The following is a 19,065-nucleotide window of genomic DNA, read 5'->3' as shown; positions in this document are numbered from 1 at the left end:
GGAGCTAAGCGACCAGCAATCCCCCGTAACAGATAACTTTAATCAACATTTAAGGGTATAACGACTATCAGTTAAACAAACAAAATTAATCAGCAATAAAACCTACTAAAATAGCAATAAGAGGAAGCTAAAATCAAGGGATCATATCCCAATAGGTATTAAATCTCAACAATCAAAATACTACATACAATATTGCAACCGATACAATTATCAATCAAAAACTATATACAATAAAAAAAATTATATACTAAAGTTTAGTTGAGTTAAACTCTAATCAGTTCAGTTAAATTTAGCTTCTAATTTCCTTTTCTCATAAAATATTCAATTCAGTTTAGCTCAGTTCAGTTCAGTTCAGTTCATTTTAATAAATGTGAATATGCCCTTATAAAGAGTCATCAATAAAGTTGGGCTAGTGGAACACCCAAAATTTTTTTTGGGCTTGGGACTAAAAGGGACCAAGATTTTATTGCTGGGCCATGTTAATGAACTGTTGTGCAAATGGCTTAGTTTGAGGTCCAATAATCCAATGAAGTGTATGAGTAAAGCGAGTAAACGACAAAAAGGGTTGGCGAAGGACTGTAGGAGTGCAGGGACAGAGAAAGCTGGCTTGTCCTCCTGCAGGCTACAGCAGCTGTGCATGCCACAACCAAGCAAGTACCATCAGGGTATGAGGTGGGTGTGCGTGTGTCTAAGGGTGCGGTGCACTATTGCGCAATAGGCCACTACTAGCCCAAGTGTACCGCCACCTATCAAAGTTATTAAAGCACTACAGAACAACTATTCACGAGTTGGTTAACCAAACTCTCCCATTTTCCATTCATTCTTACACCGCCTTAGTACTACCCTCCTAATCCCATTTATTTTGTATGCATTCAACATTTATATGTATCTCATCATGTCAATATCACACACATTACAATATTACAATATTACATATTACATATACATTGATATAACAAAACTACGGAGTATATCATTGTCATTGCCATGGCATATGATTGCACCAATTTTATGTACGTACCAAAAATACATTAAAGACTATTGTTTGGTTAATGCTAATAAAAAAAATGTAAATGAAGGAAAATGAAATATATTAAAGAGTATATTGTGTTATTTGGTTAATGGTCATAGAAAATACGCTAAAGGCTAATTTGCACATTATGTGGGAAAATTGTGCAAAAAATTTACCCACCTCTATAAATTCATTTTTTTTAGGAATTGTAATTTCTTTAATGACAACCAAACAAATTAAACTAAACCAATTTGTTATTGACTCAATCCAATACTCCATGTCAAATAAAGAATATGATTGTACGGAGTAGTTAAATTGGACTAATACATGTAAGATCCAATGATCATTTTTTTGTATATGGAAAAAATTCTACAAGATCGAACTTCTCACAAGCTAAAAACCTCAACCACAAGACTATAGACGAAAAAAAATTCAAGTTTATTTTCTTGATAAATAATTCATGTTATTTCAAATGACAATGCCATAAATAAATGCGTAATTTTGTACGTATACTAGCATATGATATTACAATTTTACCCATTATTAAAGAAAATATGCTTATCAAGGAAATAAAACGAGACTTCTTCCCTAAAATTGTTAAATCCAAAAATCGTAACTGATAAGCTTCTACACACTTTATTAAGGTAATAATAATAAAGTGAAACCACTCCCAATTTCACCAATTATCACTTGATAATCAAACAATTTAATTATATCATCTCTAAAATCTAGATCATATATTAGCATGGGACATTATGGCATGCATCATCCTATTCATCCATTATTCTCTCTCACCCTCCAAAACCCACTCCATCACATCCACTAATCAAATCCCACCACATGTCACCTTTAGACTTGGCACCCCTTTTTCTCATATTTCCAATACGTCAAAAATTCATGACAAATTTTATTTTTTAAATATCAATCATAATAATAACCAAAAAAAAAAAGCGAGTAGGTTCTGAAAAAGGAAGCGATTTTCGCCATTTTTGGAAGGATTTGTAGCAGACTCAAACTTGATCTTCTGCTCCCCTTTCACCTTATGATCCAACACGACAAAATTTTCTCTCTCCTCTAATTTCATTTCAATACTTTCTCATTTAATGCCCTAATTTTTTCTTTCATAAAAATAGAAATTTCCCATTTTTTTTCTTAATCTTTCCCCCCTTTTAGAAGAATCTCGAGGTGGGGTTAGGTTTCAAATAAATCAATCACTCGTTGTGTAGTTCATTCGATCATTCAAACTTCCTTAAACCCAGGTAATACCCTTTTCTTTAATTTCTTTTATACGATCAAATCTATAATCTTTTTTATATTCAGTATTATAATCTATAGTTTTTAATGTGGTTTTATATTGATTGAATTAGGTAGGCGGATTTTTCAAAGGAGAGAGAAAAAGAAGAGTTGTTGAGAGTTTAGGAAGAAGAAGAAATGGCAGTGGTTGAAAATGGTGTTAAGGGTGATTTGGGTGCTGAAAATGGGTCATCAATGAATCGGACCTCCAACAACACGAACAATACCAACAATAATGAAAATCATAAAAGAGAAATGAGGGAATTGGAGGAAATGTTATCGAAATTAAACCCATGTGCTCAAGAATTTGTTCCGCCATCTCTTCTCAGTAGTCAGTATCAATTTCCCCCTCAATTTCCTCGATCGTTTGTTCCTAATTTTGGTCCTCCTACTATGGATGATCCGTTTCGAATCTTCCCGAATCCTCAGAATAATCTTAATCTGAGAAAGGTTCGAGTGATTTTTTTTGTTTTTTTTTTTCTGTTTTTTTTTGTGAATTTTTAACTGTTTATTGAATCTGTTGTTGTGTGTGATAAGATTGTCATTTATTGAAATGCGTTGTTTGTGTGTAGAAGAAGGCTAATTATGGTCAAGGAAAGCGTAGGCCAAATAATCGAACTGGTATGGCACAAAGGGAAGAAGTTATTAGAAGGACTGTTTATGTTTCTGATATTGATCAACAGGTATTCTATCACTTTCATTGAAAGAAAAAATTAAATCTTTTTTGTATTTTCTAAATTATATCTGGGTTTTTTTTGGTAGGTTACTGAAGAGCAGCTGGCTGGTCTTTTCATCAACTATGGACAGGTATTTGATTTCATAGACTCAAATTCTATCAGTTTTTTTTTGGCAGTATTTGCTTTTGAATTTGTTAAAAATAAATTAGTCTACAAGCAGTAGTTTTTCTTTGTGTTTTGGTTGAATTTTATCATTAGTTCTGAATAGTATTGTATATTGTATCACTCTCTTTTAGGTGGTGGATTGCCGTGTTTGTGGTGACCCGAATTCTGTGCTTCGGTTCGCTTTTGTTGAGTTCACAGATGAGGGTAAAGCATTGAACATGTCCTTATTGTAGTTTCAAAATCAAAACTTTGATTCTTTAAGTTTAACAAAGCAACTTGTTATGTGGTGCTGCAGAAGGTGCACAGGCTGCATTGAGTCTGTCTGGTACTATGCTTGGCTTTTATCCGATCAAAGTTCTGCCTTCTAAGACTGCAATTGCTCCTGTAAACCCTACTTTTTTGCCCCAGGTGAGTGTCATCGCCATCATCACCATTCATATTGCTTTTAGGCTTATTGTTTTGTTTCTCCATTTTAACATATTATACTTGGGTAATTTTGACTTCAGAACGACGATGAGCGTGAAATGTGTGCAAGAACTGTTTACTGCACCAACATCGATAAGAAGGTGCCTTTTCTTTTTCTTGCAGTTGTTTTTTCGTTGTTCATTGTCAAAATTTGTATGCTGGGTAGGATCTTTATTGAACTGCAGATCTTGTTTGTTTCAGGTTCGTCGCTTAAGGATGCTTGGAGATCATCACCATTCTACTCGTATTTGTTTTGTTGAGTTTGAGATGGTAAGTATTTTCATTTCCATTCTTTTTGGTTCCTTTTTTTTTTTTACAAATGTTGTTCCTTGATATGTGCTCTGTTTTAAACTTGAACACCTATAAATATTGTTTTCTGAAGTTCGTGATTGTCATTACTGATATTGTTCACCTAGTTGGTTAGTTGATATCTTAGTTCTCCCATAATTTGGGCTATGGAAGTTGTAAGACTTCAAGATTTCATTGCTGACGTTGAGTAAAATAACTTTAGCATCGACCGAGAGAAATTGTAGTTCTAGACCTTATTTTTGTTTAATTTTTCATTATATTGAATAGGTATTATATCCTTTTAGGGTCCAACCTTGTACATTGATGAATAGAAAGTCAAATTATGTACATCAATTCAACCATACACTTTTTTTGTTTTTGAGGTGTATGTGGGATTAGTTAATGCGATAAAAGTCTTATCAGTATATACCTGCACAATGTGATTTTTGATCCCAATTAACAATGGATTTATCCTCCAATATAACTGACCTTCAGTCAGTTATAAATTTAACATGTTGTGTTCCTGAATTATGTTTTCAGTCAAAGCTTATTGAGTATTTATATACTATGGAAGTGTATTTTTTTTTTTTAAAAAAAACCCATATATACTATGGAAGTGAAATAATTATAATGTAGGATAAAGCATTGTTTCACCTTTCCGTGGGAGCTTTTCAATGTGGGATCATTTTTAACTCCTGCTCTCTAAATTTTTTTTTCAAGGTTTGATATGGTTATAAAGGCGTTGAATGCATTATTTGTGCTCAGCTTATAGTGGGAAGTGTAGCACAATTACCTCTGACATTGTGGTTTGAAAGTAATAAGTTGAAGTGTCTAAAAGCCACGAAGCTGTAAATTGCATGATTATGAATGTCGAGATGTAATTTAGGTGGTCCTGCAGTATTATGGCTTGCACTTTTCTGACTGATGTTTAGGTTAATGCCCTAATCCTTCTTTGTCTACCACTGTAACTCTAATGAAATGCAGCACAAATTACATGCTCTTTGGAACTTTTTTTTTTCTTTTCTTTTTCTTGTGGCACTTGCTGTCAGCATACTTCCTAAAATGTTGAACTATAAAATTTTTTAACATTTACTTGCTATCAAATACATCTGTTCCCTCTGTTACATTAGTGTTTCTGGAGTGTGACTTTTGGGTGCTTAAAATTTTTCTTCAACTGAGTAGAGTATATTTTTATTCCACGTCTCTGTGGTTGTCTGTCCTGCAACTTGCAACAGTTAGAGAGTATATCATGCTTTACTTCTAATCTCTATGATAGAAAAATATCTGAAAGTCTCCATCTATGTTGTGTACTGTCTTTCTAGTTGAACTATCTGAAAGGTTGGCTATTATAGGCAGAGGTTTGTTGGCGAATACTTGTTGTGCAACAGAAGGCATAAGGGCATTTGCTTACTTTGGTATAAATCTGTTTTTTTTACCAATTTCATGAACTCTGTCACTTTATTAATGCTGCCACTGATGTATTTTGGATCGTGGGTGTTAGTGGTATAGCTGCCTTTTGACTTCTATGCGAATAGAAAATAATTCAGCACTTGTTATTCTCTGATTTGATCAATTAATCAACCTAGACACCTAGTAGATGAACCGAAAAATAGTTATTTTAAATCATCAACCTAGTGAATGAAGAGAAAATTTAAGAAAACAGGATTTATAAAGATCATAGTGAAGACTCAAAGGAGAATTTTTAAAGCATGTTACTGATGCGCTTTACCATTTGACCTCTTCAGGCTGAAAGTGCTATAGCAGCTCTGAATTGCAGTGGTGTGGTCTTGGGAACTTCGGCTATAAGGTCAGATACCATATATCAGAGTTCGGTGTATTTATATGAATACCCGTGTATTTCACTACAGCTCTGTTTACGTGTTGTTTTTGGTGGATTGTATTTGTACAGGGTTAGCCCATCCAAGACACCAGTTCGCCCTCGTGCTCCCAGAAAACCTATGCACTGATTCATCTTTGCTCTTTTGAGGAACAGGAGTACTTTTTGTATATTTTGGACATAGATGACTATGTAAAGATGCTATACTCCTACTTGGTGTTTCTGCCTATCTGAGCCTGAATTATTCTTATCAGGAAGTATCGTATTTCATTTTGGGTCTACTTAATGGCATAGAGTTGGATGGAACTTTGAGGATCTTGCAAGGTTGTATATGATGCACGGCTGAATGAAGGTGCAGCTGTTTTTGACTTGACAATTCTACTTATAACTTAACTATGATTACCCGTTGTGGTAGCAGTTATTGAGGTTTTTTTTTTAATGTTCCCTATCAGCTATTATGAGTTTCAAGCTCATGTTTACGTTATCTATGTCGTCCTGGATTCTTGAATTGCAATGAATTTGACACATCTGCCATTTATTTGCTATTACCTGCCTAAATTGTAATCTGCTGTATGCCTGTATGGCTGTATCTGCCATTGGAATTCTACATGTACTAGCTGTATATGGGATGGAACATGAACTATGTTTCCAACTTTCCATGTATATATCTTTCATTTGCTTACGCAGACTTTTTGGGGCTTTGAGGTGGTCTTATTACCCCTCACTCTGCCTTTTGTCATATCAAGATGAGAACGTTTGCCCTCATCTTAGAGAGTGGATTTAAGGGTCCACTCTTATCCTCCTTATTCCCTAGGGTGTGCCTTATTAGTTACTACCTAACTTGCTCTCGAGAGTTTTCCTACTCAGAGATCTGTTTACTCTATCAGACCACTTTGGGATGACAATGGTGTCTAATGCTTGTTACTCTTAAGCGAGTCACTCTACAGGGTGTTTGGTATGAGGGATAGGGATAAGGAGGTTAAAAGGGTGGGATAAGTTTTGAGGATTACTAAGCAAGTCACTCTACAGGGAGTTTGGTACGTGGGATAGAGATAAGGAGGATAAAAGGGTAGGATAAATCTTGAGGATTAGTAAGTGGGATAAAAATAAAAAAGAGGTTGTCTTTTGTTTGGCATGAATTGGGAATTATATTGGGATAAGAAAGAAGTTACTTAACCTTGCTCAACTCTCCTTCACTCTCCTTCATTTTGTCCCCAACTCTTATACCACCTCCCCCTAGTTATTATTTTGGAGAGATAATCTGTATTTTTATCCTTATCCCCATTCCAATGTTATCCCTATCCCCTTAAACAAACAAGAGAATATTTTAATCCCTTTTCTTTTATCCCTATCATCCTCTTTCTATTCCTCCAAACAAACATCTTGCTAGGTTTTGATACTTGATTATCTATAGAGGGTCTGAAAAGTCCGTTGAAAACCCGCCACAGGCGTGTGGCGGTAATGTTTAGACATGGACCAACAAGGTGAAGACATGCAAAGGCTCGTATAGGTTGCATGGAAAACTTATAACGTTCCCCTGGGGATGTGAAACCATTATAGATTTGTTATTGTTTCTGAGACCTGGAATTTGGTGATATCATACTTACACTTTACTGTGATAATTGAGCTTGGGTTTAGGAAGTTACAAACTGTCATCTGTCCCCTGAGGGGATACAGGAAGCTTCTAGCAACTGGAACCTTTTGGTAGTTATTACATCATATTAATGGAGTTACTTGAGTAACAGACTGTCATTAAGCAGTATCTGTCTCAAACACTGCGCTGGCAGTAATTAGTAAAAGTAGTGCAGCCTGTGCAAGATACCAAACATGTTAAAGAGTAAAAAAGTGGGATACTAATATGCTATTGTTGATTTTTCCTTTTCTTCTTTACAAAAGTCTAAAGGGAGCTACTGGGCATTGGATGGATTCAAAGTCCGGAACCATTCTCGAGTTCATGTACATCATTTTCTCCCGAAGTTAATGTAGGGTTTTGGTAGAAATAATTGTGAATGAACTCTAAACTCTATGCACTGCGTCGGATTAAACCTAATTTATTCTATTTTATTATTATTTTTTAAAATGAATATGTGAGTGGGGTGTTACACTGTTACATCTTACATGTATGGAAAGTTATTAGTGGTTCTTACTTAAATATATTAGTATTTCTTTTCTATTAAGCTACATACTTTTGTTACCTTTTGAGCTGCCAGATACTATATAAGTCATTTGCATTAGGAATGTGGTTATAAGGTGGATTCAGGCTTAAAGTTAGAGGATTTTGAGGGCAATATATTCTATTTTGTAGTTTTGATGTTTCTTTAATTAGAAGTGCATGTATTAGTGGAGTTAACAACCACTAATATAAACCTTTTTAGCTGCAAACTGCAGTTAATTGCTGCATAATACTCCACTTATTTTTAAAGGATAGTGATACTTTGGGATTGGGAATATTGTTTGTTTTTTTAAAGCAGCGGGAAAAAAATTTCTTATTCCTTCGTATAGAATATAGACATAACCTTTGTTAAAGGGAAAGTGAAGGTTATGATGAGGTTTAGTGGACCACTTCAATGAGTCTTGGGTGTGTTTTTGACCATCCTTCTTTGGCTTAGCCTGTGGATGTTGGAGACACCATCAGATTCAGACCACTGCTTAACACTGGCTTATTTATATGTGCTCGTAGCGTGATGTTGAATTACTCTTAGATCTGGTTTTTCTTGTTATAAGATGAATCGCTTTTTGTTTGCTCTCTTATCATTTTTTAGTCAAAAGATTAGTATAGATTGAGGTGAGGGGACCAGGGGAACATGAATTTAATACTTCACTATTTTAGAATATAGTCGTGGCATTGCCCGGGTTTAAAACTAGTTTGCTTTTTTTTTTTTTTTTCCATAAGTTATAAATCAATAATTTGCCGACCAAAACCAACCCCCCTGCATTTATACCTGAATCCCACTAGATCAGCATAACTGCATTGCTGAAATTAAGGGGATGACTGGAAAATGCTTTCTGTGTCAAAAAAGCCTCTTATAGTTGGAACAAATCAGTAGTTAGTACTAGTCATCATGGGAAATTGCTTGTTTGGTGGCATGGGAGGTGCGGAGGAGGCTGAGACCATCCAAGTTGTCACAGCAAATGGCGGTATTATGGAATTCCATGGCCCTATAACAGTTGGCTTCATCTTGGAAGAATTTCCTTGCCACGCCATTTTTAAGAGTGATGATCTCTTCTGGAAGCCGTTGTTAAACAATGAAGAGCTTCATCCTGGAGTTTCGTACTTGCTTCTTCCGCTTCATACGAGTAAAGAATATAAAGACGAGTTTGATGTTAAGGTAGGGCATGTTAGATCCAAGAGTATACCTACAGGTACAACAGGAGGGAATGCAGGTTATAGGATGTCCTTTGATAGCAGGAGTACAACTCAAAGCAATGTTCTCAAGAGATCAAATACTGATGTCTTTTCGAGGTACAGCAATAAAGGAGGAGCAAAAGAAGGAGTTTGGAAGGTGAAGCTAGTGATAACTCCAGAGCAGTTGGTGGAGATACTGTCACAAGAAGCGCGCACTGAGGAGTTGATTGAGAGTGTCAGAACCGTAGCAAAATGTGGCTGCAATGGGGCTGCCTCTACCGGGTTTTCAGATCAATGGAGTGTAGCCAGTAGCAGGGCATCCTCAAAGAAAGATTAGTATCCGAGAAATTTAGTTTACTCCGTAATCTCTTATTAAACTTTTTTAATTTTTCTTTGGGGGGAAGGGGGGTGGGAACAAAGAAAAGAGCATAGGTGCTGATTTTGCTTGTGCTGCTAACAAGATATCTGTCTGTATAGTTTCTGGAAGTCTTTTTAAGAGATGCTGAATTCTGCCTTAAGCAGACATTTGAATGTGCAAGTGATCTGAATTATGCAATGAATTCCTTTAGCTAATATGATTATATCTAATGAATTTTATGTTCGTGTAATTTGTGTTTGTGCTTGTTATTGAAAGTTCTACCTGTAAATTTTATGTCCCCTTCTCTGTACTGTGATTAATCACCCATGGAAGAGCCGTGAATCTAGCATAAATCTAGATTAAACTATTCAGGTTTATTTATGGTAAAAGTTCTTTGCTACACATGTAGTGTTTTGCAAATTTCATTAGTAGAGCCAATCTAGTCAGTGATCTGGTGGCATCAAAGCCACATCTTGGATATCCTGCAGAACAACTTAATTGAGTCTCGGATGCATCATTTCTCTGTATAGGGTCTAACAACGACTTACGACTATGCATTGAGGTCTAGTCAGATTCGGGTCTGGGTGTTGAGGTTCGACGAGTGGTCCAAGATGGCCTGGATCTGAAGGCCGAGAATATACCTAGCCAACCTATCCACCAAAAAAAAAAAAAAAAAAAAATCTGCATTAAAGACTAAAGTAAATATCCTGTCATTGTAGGGCTGGGTGAAGGGTGTTGGGCAAGCTACGGCTTCTTTGGTTGCAATTTAGCTTTACCCCTGAAATTTGGGCCTTTACTTTAATGCTCTTTATGTTAGATAAGCATGGAAATTGCATGGGGAAATCATTGGCTGCTGTCTTCTTTGTTCCTCTTTTTGCTTCCTTTGCCTTGATTATGTCTAGCTTCTCTTTTTTCCCTTTTACAGTTTCTGTTAGGTCATTTTCTTTGTCATCTGTATTATTTGCAAGCCCATCAAGAAAGAGCATTGTCCTTGGGGCGGCAAGGCCGGCAACAATTCAATTTATTGTGTTCAAATATCACATTAGATGAATCGGACGTTTAGAGTTGGCATATATTATCTTAACCTAAATTGCACCTAATGACAAAGAGTTTGATAGTAGATTAATTAAGTTGGATCAAAGTTTATGTTTTCAACACGATATTTACCGACTTTAACTTGTTCATTGCATAAGTATTTCTTTTGTTAGAGAGCATGGTCAAGACTACACTTCCAAAGACTATAGAAATCATCCATATTCATAGTGAAAACGTGGAATAACAATTTTATCAAACACCATTACTATTGACTACCCTAAGATATGGATCAAAATCCAAAATAAAGGGTACAAAGTGATAATGGGTGAACATGGTAAGATAAGCGTGAAAAGTGTGAATATACATCTAAGTCTAACACAACACTAGTCCATCTATTGTAGTTGTTGAATTGACTTTTGTTTGACCAATTAATGATACTTTGAATTGATTGTTTAGAATGGCTACTAGTACTAATTAAAAATATTTGGTAAAATTGCTGGGTGGTAAATATCAACAATATGTATAATAACTATACACCAATAAAAAGAGGCTATTAAACAACATTTTACTGAACATGTGTTTACATACTAAAAGGATAAAAATCAAAGTCAATATTAGTTGTTGTAAAGTTTTTTTTTTTTTTTTTTTTTTTTTTTTTTTTTTTTTTGGCTAGTCACACCAGGCGACAAGTCGACACACATTAAAACACTGACCGAGTAACCCTTGTCTGACCAATAACCTCTGACCGAGTACCCCCAGCCACATATGAAAATTTGTGTTACTCCATATATTAGAATAATTCAAGCTACTTCCCAACAATGTTTTTATTTTGGGTTGTTTGCGTCTTACTGAGAGTTATATTTACTACGAAGTACTAATACAAGTATATGGATTTGATGTCAAAGAATGAGTCTGACTGTATGAGAAAAATCATTATATGATCTAGATTGGCATTCCATAACTATAACCTAGCTGATGTCTACATTAAAATATTTAAAATGTTAAATATTTATTCTTTAAGAGAACCGACGATTAATTTACCTCATAAGCTCATATCAACATTGACAAAATCAATTCTACCCTCAATATTACAGTAGGTACTTGTAAAATGGAGGCTAATTTACCAAAATTCACACTATCAAATGGGTTAATAAGGGTAGGAAATTTTGCTAACAACTACCATTTAAATGATCACTTTTGAGAACAACTATCATTTTAATTTTTTTTTTTGAAAAAACTACCACAAAAACTTTGAGTGGCACTACCACTTTTGGTTTTCCAGCAATAAACTTCGGTTGGAGAGCTCCATTTTATACTATTTTCGACCAAAAAACCTATATGAATTGACAAAATGACCCTTACATTAACCCTAAAAATTGGATAATATGATTCAATTGCTCCATATACCCCAATTTCTTAAAACCCTAAATTCAATTTTTTAATTATGAACCCTAATTTAAAATAAAATTGATAAATTAAATCAAGTATAATGCAAATTTTAAAACAATTTACCTACAATTGTGCTTAGCCACTGAATTCCCTAGTTATTTCAACCACAATTGTTTAAAATTTTATAAATTAGGCCCCACTAAATGGTAGTTGTTCTCAAAAGTGATAATTTAAATAGTAGTTGTTGGCAAATTTTCCATAAGGGTATAATAGTAACTAGGGTATAAAAGTAACTAGGGTATAATAGTAATTTTGTTACCAGTAATTCTCAAATTTACCTAAAATGAATTTACTCCAATTTCTTCTTCTTCTTCAAAAAAAAAAAAAAATTACTCCAATTTTCACTCTCCTGCGGGAGTTGCCGGCTCCGGCCACTCCCAGGTTCAATTTGATATTTTGAGTGTCAACTCACTGAGTCATTCGCAGTCCCTCGCTCAATGTATGTATAGTAGTAATAATACTCCGTTTATCTTTAACCTTTAATTTTGCGCTTTATTTTCTATCTGTAAAATATTTTCCCCTTAATTCGTTGTTGGTTTCGATTTTGTGAGGTTAAAAGTATCAAATATTAATCAACTTCTTTTATGCTGGAATTATGAGGTACATTGTTTGAAATTTACTGGATGTTGTTCATGAATTTATGGAATTTGATTATATAAATTTTGTAATTTTGGTGCAATTTAAGAAAAATAGGAATTTCAATCTCAATTGAACTTGTTACGATGATTTTAATGTTGTAGTGTAATTGTTCATACAATTGTTTTATTTTTATTGGAGTTATTCTTAATTAATTCAAGCCAAATTTGTAGATGAATCAATGCAAAGCTTACTAGCATATAAAGTTCTTGAATATGGAAACAATGATAAAATGTCAGTTACTGGTTGCTTGTTCTTCCTGAAGAAAAGCTAAGATTGAACCTTGGTTGGAACAAGAGTATGGCTGCTGTCATAATCTAGTATCCCTACATGTGTTCCTGTATGCCTCTTGACCGTTTAGTTGAGGACCGAGAACCCGATAGGGGTTTACAGTCTCCAGCTTCATTCATAGCTTTCCCTAATCTATGTTTAGATTTGATGTTGGTTTGTCATGAAAGTTGTAATATCTACAATGTGTTTTGCTGATGAATATTCATGAGACTTTCACTTAGGCCCCATTTGGTTTGATGTAAAATGTTTTCTCCCGTTTTCATTTTTTGGTTTGTCAAGGGGTGGACAACAATTTTCCCAATGGTGGAAGATTGTACCCTTAATTATGGAAAACATTCTCCTTTATAAAACAAGGGAAGCCCCACTTTCATTCCTACTCCTTACTTCCTTTTTACTTTTCTCTCATCCATCCTCACATTTCCACTCCTATTTTTATTTATTTAATTTTTTTTTTATTTTTCTAATAAAGGAGAACTAATTTGCAATTGTGATTTTCCTTGAAACATCTAAGGAATTAAATAAAGGAAAACTAATTTGCTATTGTGGTTTTCCTTGAAAATATGTAAGGAATCAAATAAAGGAAAACTAATTCGCAATTATGGTGTTTCCTTAAAAATATGTTTTCCATGAAGACTAATTTTTCAATGAAAATGTGTTACATCAAACCAAACACGGCCTTAAATTAAATAAGCATGATTGTTATTATAAATGTTATAGCTTGTTGCTTGTATTGCTCTATTATTTAAATTCAATGAGAGGAATGTGGTTGAAGTTAATCTAATCTTTGCATACAGAAAGTAGACTTTTTGTGTGAGTAGATTTGTGAGTGTATGGGTTCTTCAAATGATGCTCATGACATGGTTGACTCCATACCCTCGTAAGGTTCCTTGTGTTTTTTTTGCCTACTCTACAGACATCCCATTTTGCACAATTGCACTTGTACGTACAAAATTACTAAGCCCTACAAGTTCATCTCTATTGACTTTCTCTTCCTAATAAGTATAATTTTTTGCTTTATGGCTGCTGATTCTCAGAACAAAAAATGTCTACAAGAATCAAGATGATGGACGCCAACACTTGTTACTTGAATTGGAATTTGTTCAGTCTTGCCAGTCCAACTTACATCCATTGTATATTACTTCTTCTATAACTAATGATGTGAGACCTGGAGTTGTACAATGTAAACTTCAAAATAAACGGAAAAGTTTTACCTGTGTGCAGAGTTGGCACAGAATCGCTATTTTGAAGACGACAATTTCATTGGTTATTTGAAATACCTTCAGTATTGGCAGCAGCCAGAGTTTTTAAAATATATATAATGTAAGTATATACTTTCTCCGTTCTTTTTTTATTGCACCATGAAGGATTTCACGCTTGCCAATGCATTTTTTTAACTATTAATATCTTCAATTATACTTTTGTAAAAATTATAAAAATCTGATATTTGAAAAGAATATTTCGAGACGAATCTAACTAGATCCCACATGAGTATATTTTTCCGAATGAGTAAATCACAAATGATGGTCAAAAAAGATTAAGTGAATAGTGTAAAAGTCCTAATGGTGCAATAAAATAAAAACGGAGGAAGTATATGTTATGTCCACTTAATTAGCTGATTTGAAACATGCAATTTGCCAAATGGATGATATTTTGTAAATTTGTTTTGGCTAGCCTATTCTCTTGCCTGTTAAGTGTTGACATGACACTGTCACATTTAGGTATCCTCACTGCTTGTTCTTCCTCGAGCTGTTGCAAAATGCAAACTTCCGTAATACAACAGCTCATCCCGGGAGCAAGGTAATTATGTTATCTTATTTCTCTTTTATCGACTTTGATTGATGCATCAAAAGCTTGGAAATGATGAGGATGAAAAGAATTGTTTGTGACTTGTCATTGGTTTCAGAGCAAGGGCATTTGTACTTACCCATGTAGCTTGTTCTATAAATTACACCTTGATTTTGGAAACAGCATGTTAGAGGAAATGTAAGGTTTTTTTTTTTTTTTTTTTTTTTTGGACATGATATCCAAGGAATTAATTATTTTAGTTTTGCTTGCTGTTGCAAATGATATGTTGGATTTCCTTTTTCCCCAATTCCCTAAATCTCTAGGTGGAGGTTAGGGGGTTAAAAGTCCACATGTTTAGGATGTAGGTTACTGAGTGTGATCTATCTAGACTATATGATTCTTTGACCTATTTATTACTAAAAATGGTCCATCACCGTCTTGTGATAGGAATATCTGGCTTTACAAATAGGTCTATCACAAGTTCAGGTGCGTAAAATACCATGGGCTTTAGTATGGAGTTTTCACTTTAAAAGTACCCGACCAAAGCTCATTGCTATTGTCATAGTTTATTACCGACTAGTCGACTACCAAATGGACTGTCTACTTGATAAATATTGCTTCATTTAATGTTCATTTCTTCTTCCTATTTACCAAAATATATAAAGTAATTTGAATCGGGCAATAGCTGCAACACCTGGACATGATTCTTCTATTTTATAGGAGAGATACATGATTTATGTATATATTTATTTTAAAGTAAGGAAAAGGTTCCTAAACTAGACCTCAAACCTCACGGTTTTGAGTAGTCTGCTATTGAATACAATTGTATTTGTCATCAAATTCTAGAGAAAAAATAATTTTTCATCAGGAATTCAGGATGCTCTTACATGATCAACTATCACTTCAAAATTTTCAGGAACTGGCTCACAGACAACAGTTTTATTCTGGAAGAACAACAGAAACAATAGGCTGAAATACATTATCCCCAAATTCATTCCTGAACCTGAACCTGCTCCTGCACCTCCACCTTCAACTACTGCCCCACCACCCCTACCGCCTGCTATTCTTTCAATTCCGGCTCCTTCTCCAGCCCTTTCTCCTATGCATTATGTATTCCAAACTGTACCTGGTGTTGCAAGAATGACATGATGTATAGTGGCATTGATCGAAAAAGAGAAAGTAAGCTTTTTTTTACTTGTTTGAACTGGAGAGCACACATTGTGCATGTAGCATATTTAAGTTACACATTGTTTAAAATAAAAGAATCAAAAGTTGCACAGATACTAATGCCAGCTATGTGCTTACAGGAAAGAAAGTTGGCCATCTTGACTGCTTCTTATGCTACTGCCTACTGGTGGATTTATTTCTCTCTTTGAGGGAAGCAGGAGTATGTCAGTATGGTAAACCTTCTTATCAGAGTCTCATCGAAGGTTAAACCATGTCTTTCTTTTTTATTTTTCCCTTTTGTACTAGCTCATCAAACTTTGCCTTTTCTTATCAATTTAATATTATGGATGGATTTTAACATCAGATACAGAAATATTTAAAAAGCGGACTTCACATCCTCTTTAACAGATGTCGAATAATATAGATTTCGTTTAAAATTAGTTATAATTATAGTTTATTGACCTTTTGGTGTCTAAAAGCATTGGTAAATGTCTTTGATTATTTTCAAAGCCTGCAGTTATAAGTAGATAAGAATCATTGTAAGTGCTTAGAGCCTCAGAATTTCTTCCTGGCCTCGCTAATCCATTCTCTAATATTGTGACAGGTAAGAGGGGGATAAAATTAATTGAAGAAAACTCCTGTCACTTCTCTAGTTAGTGTTCTTGATTGATGTGTGAATATGACACATTGTGTGTCTTCTTCTTGTCTTGCCTTTCCTAAATTGATGTGTGAAAATGACACATTTTATGCCCTTTTCTGTCTTGCCTTTCTGTGGGACAGATACCGTAAACAAGTACGGAAGAAGAAGAACATGTTCATTATGCTTGAGGAAGTAAATGAGTTGGCTGTTACAGTTCTTATACTCTGTCATGGTCATTGTTTGAAAATGAATTTTTTTGCCCCATGCCTCCTAGAGACGCTATCTAATCTGCAGATAAAAATCTCCCTTGTTGATCACCAAAATTACAGGCTTAAGTTTGTTTATCTTCAATGGCATGCCATCAGAGTCTAGATGGTAAGACTGATTTAACTCCACTTATACTGTTTACATTAAGCTAAGAGGCTGTACTATATCCAGGCTCGTGACGTTGCTAACAACATGCAGGGGTGATTTAATTCTTCTAACTGGCTCTGCTCTAGGACTTGTTCATAATTTTATATGGCCTGGACTCGAAGTTTTTACAATTACTAATCATTCTGGACGAGGTACTTTGTAGAGATTTTCTGAAGCCTGTCTCATCCCATATTACTGTAAAACCTTTGGAATTGTTTTCTGATATTTGCTTAGCTCCCATATCTTATTCGGCAGTATTTCAGACTCTGATCATGATGAGCAAGACGTTCTGGTTAACAAGGCTGAACGTCTTTTGAGTGTAAAAGATTTTTGCGATAATTAAAAGTTTGTGTGTGCTGAATCCTGTATATAATTGTTGCTGTCATGTACATAATAACCAATGTATAAAATTTGTCCATTTCTTGTCATAATTGGACACCAATAATACTTCGTGAAAAGTAGTAATTGCAAAGTTTTCAGGTTAAAAACACAGGAAGAGCAACTTGAGAAATTTGTTCTTTTCATACCCTTAATTCGAGTAGTACAATTGTAGGGTGTTACATAGGAACAAGGGTGAAATATATCTAAGTACTTACATAAGCCCCCCACTTTTTCTGGGCCTTGTAAAGTTGAATGTCTAAGTACTTGATGTTGGGGCAATGTTTTGCTTGAGAAAATCTTTTGGGGATAGATGAATGATGAATTATATTTTATAATTAGCTATTATATGATTGTATTGACCACACTGGTGTCTAAAAGCTGTCTTAGAGCTCAGAATTTTTAACAGTATTATGAGAAATTGGAACCCATACCCCATTCTCAAATTGTTTGACTTGGGGAATGAACTTGAAGAAAACTCATCTTTTGCTTCTCTAGTTAATGTCCCTAATTGATGTGTAAATATGATACATTTTGTGTCCTTGCCCTGTCTTGCCTTGCCCAAATTGATGTGTGAATATGACACATTTTGTGTCCTTGTCCTGTCTTGATCTTCTGTGGGAAATCTACTAGATACCTTTACGATGTTTATTAGAGTTTCTACAGGTCATAACTAGTGGATCAGATATTTACTTTTTATGCAATCATGAGTTCAGGCTGATGTGATTTTCTTGAGCAAAAACAAGTAGAACAGAGTTTTAATTCATGGAAGGATATCTTCACCATGCTTGAGGAAGTATATCTGTATATAAATTGGGCATAAAATTCTTATACTTTGTCATGGTCATTGTTTGAAGAATGAATATTTTGCCTAAGGCTCCAAGAGATACTTTCATTGTTTACATTAAGCTAAAAAGCTTAATTACACAATTATGGCATTAAGTTTGTTAGTTGTTATGTTATGCTACTAAGCTGTACTATGTTGGGGCTCTGACGTTGCTAACAACATGCAGGTCTGATGTATTTCTTCCAACTGGCTTGCTGTAGGACCTGTTCATAATTGTACTGCTTCCAAGAGTTCCAACTGACTACTAATCATTCTGGACCAGGTATTCTGTAGAGATTTTCTTATTCCGGTTTCCTTCCATGTCTTTATAAAGGAAAAAAAATGCCTTTTACAACCTTAGGAGTTGTTTCAGATCTACTGTCTTTAGCCTCCCATATTGTATTTGGTGCAACACTCTAGTCTGTTAGATACTTTCGCTGTAGCTCAGACTCTGATCATGATGAGCTAGACGCCATTCTTGTTAACAAGGCTGATGTCTTTTGAGTGAAAGATTTTTTGGGAGAATTAAAACTTGATATTTGTACTAAATCAGTAAATCCTGTCTATTATTTGTTGCTATGATGCATTGTATAATCAGCATGTAAAATTTGTCCGTTGCTTAGCTTAACTTAACACCAGTATCATTTCGTGTATTTTAGCTATTGCAAAGTTTTCAGGTTGATATGGTCATGCAACTTGAGAAATTTGTGCGTAGATATGGTCGATGCATGAATGGTACATGCTTGGAACTATATGAAATGTGGATAGTGAAGTAGAGGGATTGAACTTAGATAATGAGGTGGAATGATGGGCTATGATACAACATAAGTACAAATGGATGAGTTGAGTTTGCATGAATGAAATTGACTTGTCACTAGATTGGGCCTAAGTTTTTGAAAATGAAAAAAAAAATAAAAAAAAAATTGGGTTGAATTGACCACTTGTGAAAAGAAAAACACAAAAGAAAAAAGATATACAAGTATATATTAAGTGGAGCTAAATC

At 34.6% G+C, this 19,065-nt stretch overlaps 2 protein-coding genes, 1 long non-coding RNA gene and 1 pseudogene across 4 annotated transcripts; all 4 read left to right on the top strand.

Annotated features, from left to right (window-relative positions):
• The first annotated feature begins 1,803 nt into the window (after positions 1 to 1,803).
• Positions 1,804 to 6,282, top strand: LOC145592910 (polyadenylate-binding protein-interacting protein 11-like). Of its 2 annotated transcripts, none has more exons than XM_081649435.1 (10): positions 1,804 to 2,271; positions 2,380 to 2,755; positions 2,881 to 2,988; positions 3,068 to 3,112; positions 3,279 to 3,351; positions 3,443 to 3,555; positions 3,654 to 3,713; positions 3,814 to 3,882; positions 5,646 to 5,707; positions 5,810 to 6,282. In XM_081649435.1, the coding sequence occupies exons 2-10, from the start codon at positions 2,444 to 2,446 to the stop codon at positions 5,865 to 5,867; spliced, it is 900 nt and encodes a 299-aa protein (XP_081505561.1). In that variant the 5' UTR covers positions 1,804 to 2,271; positions 2,380 to 2,443; the 3' UTR covers positions 5,868 to 6,282. The 2 variants fall into 2 exon arrangements, with proteins under 2 accessions (XP_081505561.1, XP_081505553.1); XM_081649427.1 differs by having other exon boundaries at positions 2,878 to 2,988.
• Positions 6,283 to 8,799: 2,517 nt separating this feature from the next.
• Positions 8,800 to 9,420, top strand: LOC145606104 (uncharacterized). Its single transcript, XM_081662163.1, has one exon. The coding sequence runs from the start codon at positions 8,800 to 8,802 to the stop codon at positions 9,418 to 9,420; it is 621 nt and encodes a 206-aa protein (XP_081518289.1).
• A 4,262-nt stretch (positions 9,421 to 13,682) lies between these two features.
• On the top strand, positions 13,683 to 15,897 carry LOC145606094 (mediator of RNA polymerase II transcription subunit 31-like; annotated as a pseudogene).
• A 56-nt stretch (positions 15,898 to 15,953) lies between these two features.
• LOC145579583 (uncharacterized) lies at positions 15,954 to 18,674 on the top strand. Its single transcript, XR_014099165.1, has 3 exons — positions 15,954 to 16,819; positions 16,910 to 17,010; positions 18,250 to 18,674. It is a non-coding gene; the product is annotated as an uncharacterized LOC145579583 (long non-coding RNA).
• Positions 18,675 to 19,065: the final 391 nt, after the last annotated feature.

This window comes from Chenopodium album, chromosome 2, assembly GCF_948465745.1.
Source record: "Chenopodium album chromosome 2, dcCheAlbu1.1, whole genome shotgun sequence".
Lineage (NCBI taxonomy): Eukaryota > Viridiplantae > Streptophyta > Magnoliopsida > Caryophyllales > Amaranthaceae > Chenopodium > Chenopodium album.
This window is presented reverse-complemented; position numbering and strand designations above follow the sequence as displayed.